This window comes from Papaver somniferum, chromosome 5, assembly GCF_003573695.1.
Source record: "Papaver somniferum cultivar HN1 chromosome 5, ASM357369v1, whole genome shotgun sequence".
In the NCBI taxonomy this organism is placed as follows: Eukaryota; Viridiplantae; Streptophyta; class Magnoliopsida; order Ranunculales; family Papaveraceae; genus Papaver; species Papaver somniferum.
The window spans coordinates 46,905,595-46,909,996 of NC_039362.1; the positions used below are offsets into that span (position 1 = coordinate 46,905,595).

Here is a 4,402-nt window from a genome sequence, read left to right on the forward strand (position 1 = left end):
AATTGGAAGGGTGGCAAAGTGGAATTCCATGATCAAGCAATTCCACATAATCTTCGAAACTAGGAAGGATGAGAAATCACAAATCTTAGCGGACTTCCTAGCGGACCTACCTCTCAACGACGAAGCGGAGATAGATGACATCCCAGGAATGGAGTAAGACAAGCAAGAACCAGAAGACCTCTTGGAACCTCAGAATTCACGAAGGTGGGAGATATTCGTAGATGTCTCCTCCAATGGAGAAGGCGCAGGCATAGGGATTGTAATAACAACCCCTACCGGAGACCGACTCGTCTATGCATTCAGGTTAGAATTCGAACAATACACTAAAAACATCACAAAATACGAGGCGGTCATACATGGTCTACGCTTGGCACAGGAGCTAGGCTTGTCAGATGTTCGTTTGAGTAGTGACTCACACCTAGTCGTTAGACAAATCGATCTCAGATATCAAACTTTGGATCCGGTACTATCTTCGTACCAAAAGCTAGCACAGGAGCATGCGTCGAAAATTAAGAACGTTACATTCAGACATGTTTGTCGAAAAGATAACATACACGCAGATGGTTTAGCATTCATTCCATCAATGCTAAGGGACACAAATACCACCTCCGTGCACATTGGAAGGGTATATGAGCCTTCTATAGAAGGACCAATCTCAGGAGTCGATGAGGCTATGGATGTTCAAACTTGAGCCATGAGAGAAGCTGAAAAAGGAAAAGAGGACGAAGAAGAGCCAGATAACGAAGTTGAAGGATCTGACAAAGATCAACCTATGTCGGATGAAGACAACAAATACATCGAGGACGAAGCGGAAGATGATTGTAGGATTCTAATTCACCAATACCTTGACAAAGGTACCTTACCAGCAGATGTCAAAGAAGCTCGGAATATCGAATCGAAAGCAGCAATGTACATCCTACGTGATGGGATACTGTATAGAAGGTCATTTCTTGTACCCCTGACGCGGTGCCTCTCACGAACTAAGGGCAGAAGGATACTCCATGACATACACAGCGGAGATGCCGACAATCACAGCGGAAGAAGGTCATTGGAAGTCAAAGCCAAAATGAAAGGATATTACTGGCTAAGCATGGACGAAGATTCAAAAAACGTGGCTAAACGCTGTGAGAGATGCCAACGCTTTGCTAGGAAAATTAAAGCACCAGCAACAGAGCTCAACTCAGTAATTATCCCTTGGCCATTTGTCAAATGGGGGGTTGATATTGTCAGACCCTTGATAGAGGGAACCTCGAAGAGAAGATACCTTATTGTGGCTACGGATTACTTCACCAAGTGGTGGAAGCAAAGGCTTTGGCAAGAATTAGGGTCACAAATGTCTTTAAATTCTTGTTTGAACAAATCATATGCAGGTTCGGGATACCAGCCGCCATAGTCTCCGACAATGGCAAGCAGTTGCAAGGAAAGAACATAGATATGTTGTTCGATACTTTCAACATTCAGAAAAACAAGTCCACTCCTATATACCCTAAGAGCAATGGACAAGCAGAGGCGACCAACAAAACAATAGCGATGAACTTGAAGAAAAAGCTAGGAGCATACAATAAAAGATGGTGCGAACAACTACACAATCTCCTGCGGGCCTACCGAACTACAAGAAGAGCGGCCAAATGAGAGACTCCATTACTGCTAACCTACGGAGCTGAAGCTGTCATCCCAACGGAGATAATACTTCCCACAACAAAAATAAAGGCATGAGAGAAGAACCTAACAACAGACGTAATGCTAGGAAAGCTCGATGATCTTGAAGAAAGGCGGGAAGTGGATTTGCAGAAGATGGTAAACTATCAACGAAGGCTAGATCGCGAATACAACAAACAGGTCATCCCTAGAAACTTTGTGGTCGAGGAATACGTATTACGTTAGATACCACCATATCAAAGAAAGAAGGAGTGGGGCAAGCTAGATGCTACGTGGGACGGGCCCTACATCATACACGACATCGCTGGAAAAGGGTCATACTACCTAAGGACCCTCAAAGGTGAAGTACTACAAAACCCTTGGAATGCAATGTACCTAAAAAATTACTACCCATAAGAGAATAGTGATCACACAAGAGAAGAAGGGAACGGGCAATAGCCCACCATGTTCTGTCCCTGATCAAAGGTATTATGAACCTTACTAATCAACGAAAGAAACTTTTTGCTAAGAGAAAGTCAATTTTTGATTGGGTACAAATTGGGTTAGAATAGACACCCTCCGTCAGGATTGACGATGAGACAAGGAAAGACATAACTGCGCATATGTCAATACTCGGATCCTCGGAATGATAACTCCATTCATGAGGCAATAAGAAAAAGTAAGATATCCCCTATAGAGATACCTTGTCGAAGTAAAGCAGCCTTCGCGCTGAACGCGTAGGGTTACAGGAAAACTATTGCTCACGTAGGATCCTTCGCCACCACGATACCTTCTGGCCAAAGGATACTTAGGTAGGAAGATGAATGTTCCACCCAAGGTTAAACATACCTTAGCACCTAGTGATAACTTGAATGTGCAAACATCTAGACACAACACGTCTACAAGCAAAATATTCATGCAATAATATAGGTATAATAATAATGTTACAAAAATATGACTAACGTGTCTTAAAAGTTGCAGATAACAAAGATTCAAACCGTCAGGATACATTATTCCAAGAAAAAGAGACGACACAAAGGCCCCTCAGCTGGGGGCAACATACAACAAAGAGTTCAGTTAAGATAGACAGAATCAAGGATAAGGGAGATGAGGAAAGACCATACCCTCAGCTTGGAGCTCGGCCTGTGCAAAGGCATCATTAATATAATTGATGTCCGACTTCTCAAACTGCGCCTTCATATGAGCAGACTGAGCCACCAAATCAGAAGCAGACTTTTGACGAAGCTCCATCATCTGAGCAGTGAGCTGATCGTTAGCTTGCTGTAGAGCCTCAACCTTGAACTTAGCAGCAGTATCAAACTGGCGGGATATCTCCATTGAAGATATTTGGCCTTCAAGACGGTTGATCTTAGCATTTGCACCCACCAGCTGCTCCTGGAGACCTGCGAATACGAAGGGTGTAAGGACTAAGGGGAAACAACAAAAAATACAAGGGATGCTGCTAGAGTATAAGTACCCTACGTACCTCCTGCGTGGATAATGGATTCTTATAAGCTACACTGAGCCTCATAAAGATCCACCTCAAAGTCCTCAAGATCTTCTACAAGGGTATCACGCTCAGTCCGGAGGTCATCAACATCTATCCGAAGTGAAGCGTTCTCTGAGGACAGAACTCGGTAAATATTTTCTAACTCTTCAAACTTCTTGATCAAAGATGCATGAGACATGGAAGATGATGCGGAGTCAGCCTCAATGAGCTTGTTCTTAAGAGAACAAACCTCAGAAGACAAGACGTTACGCTCTGCAGTAACCTTAGCTAAAGAGGCACATGCATTTTCGAAATCCGCATGGAAATTTTTGCGGATAATTTCTTGGACTGAGAGGCGTCTCTCAACTAGGTCAATATCCTCCTTTTGCTTTAAAATGAGACTCTTCTTCCAATTAAGGGCTTCGTCAAATTCTATACGAAGCAAAGCCATCTGCTTCACCAAATCCGAGTTATGAGCGGATTCAAGGGAAAGTTGGGCCTCATTATGGATGGTTACGTTCAATCAATCTATCAGACTTCTTCTGATAATACCAAACATCGGAGGATAACTTGTCTACTTGATCACGAAGATATCTAAGCTCACCGGAGCTACCAGGTGGCAGGCGGAGGTTGTCTCAGGACTATGCAACTAAACAAGAACAACAACAAAGCTAAGGGAAAGAAGGAACGAACCTATGGCTTTGGAGGACTCAGCATCCATAGCAGAATCAACAGCTTTACGCCCGTCCTCAGCAACCTTAGAGGCATTGTCAGCTCTCTCGAGTGCCAACAAACAAGCCTCCAAGGATCTCTGAGTCTTCCTCAGATCATCCTCCAATGAAGATACCCTAGCAAGAGAAGAAGCATCGCTGGACGAAGGTTGTTGTGTGCCAGCAAGGGCATATTCTTGACGAACGTGCTCCAACAGAGCACTCAAGTGAGTACACTTGGCCCTATAGAACTTGAACAGGGTGAAGCTAACATCTATCTGTTTGCAAATATGCAAACAAAGGAGTGTAAGAATAAAAGAAGAATCAAAACAAATTGTTAAGGGTTAAGGGGGGTATCACTTACTGAAAACGGTGAGAGACGGGGAAGGAAATCAGCATAGGTGTCAATGAAAGCCTCCATCTCTTGGATGCTACCCTGCGAATTTCACCAAAGATATGGAAGGAGCGAAGGAAATCCGGGTCAAAGAATAGATCCTTAGCCACACGATATTGAGCAGAAAATACATCCAACTGCGAGGCTACTTCAAAGGAGCTATCCAGATGA

At 43.6% G+C, this 4,402-nt stretch overlaps 1 protein-coding gene across 1 annotated transcript; it reads left to right on the forward strand.

Annotated features, from left to right (window-relative positions):
- The first annotated feature begins 694 nt into the window (after positions 1-694).
- Positions 695-2,724, forward strand: LOC113279008. Its single transcript, XM_026527722.1, has 2 exons — positions 695-1,183; positions 2,620-2,724. The coding sequence occupies exons 1-2, from the start codon at positions 695-697 to the stop codon at positions 2,722-2,724; spliced, it is 594 nt and encodes a 197-aa protein (XP_026383507.1).
- Positions 2,725-4,402: the final 1,678 nt, after the last annotated feature.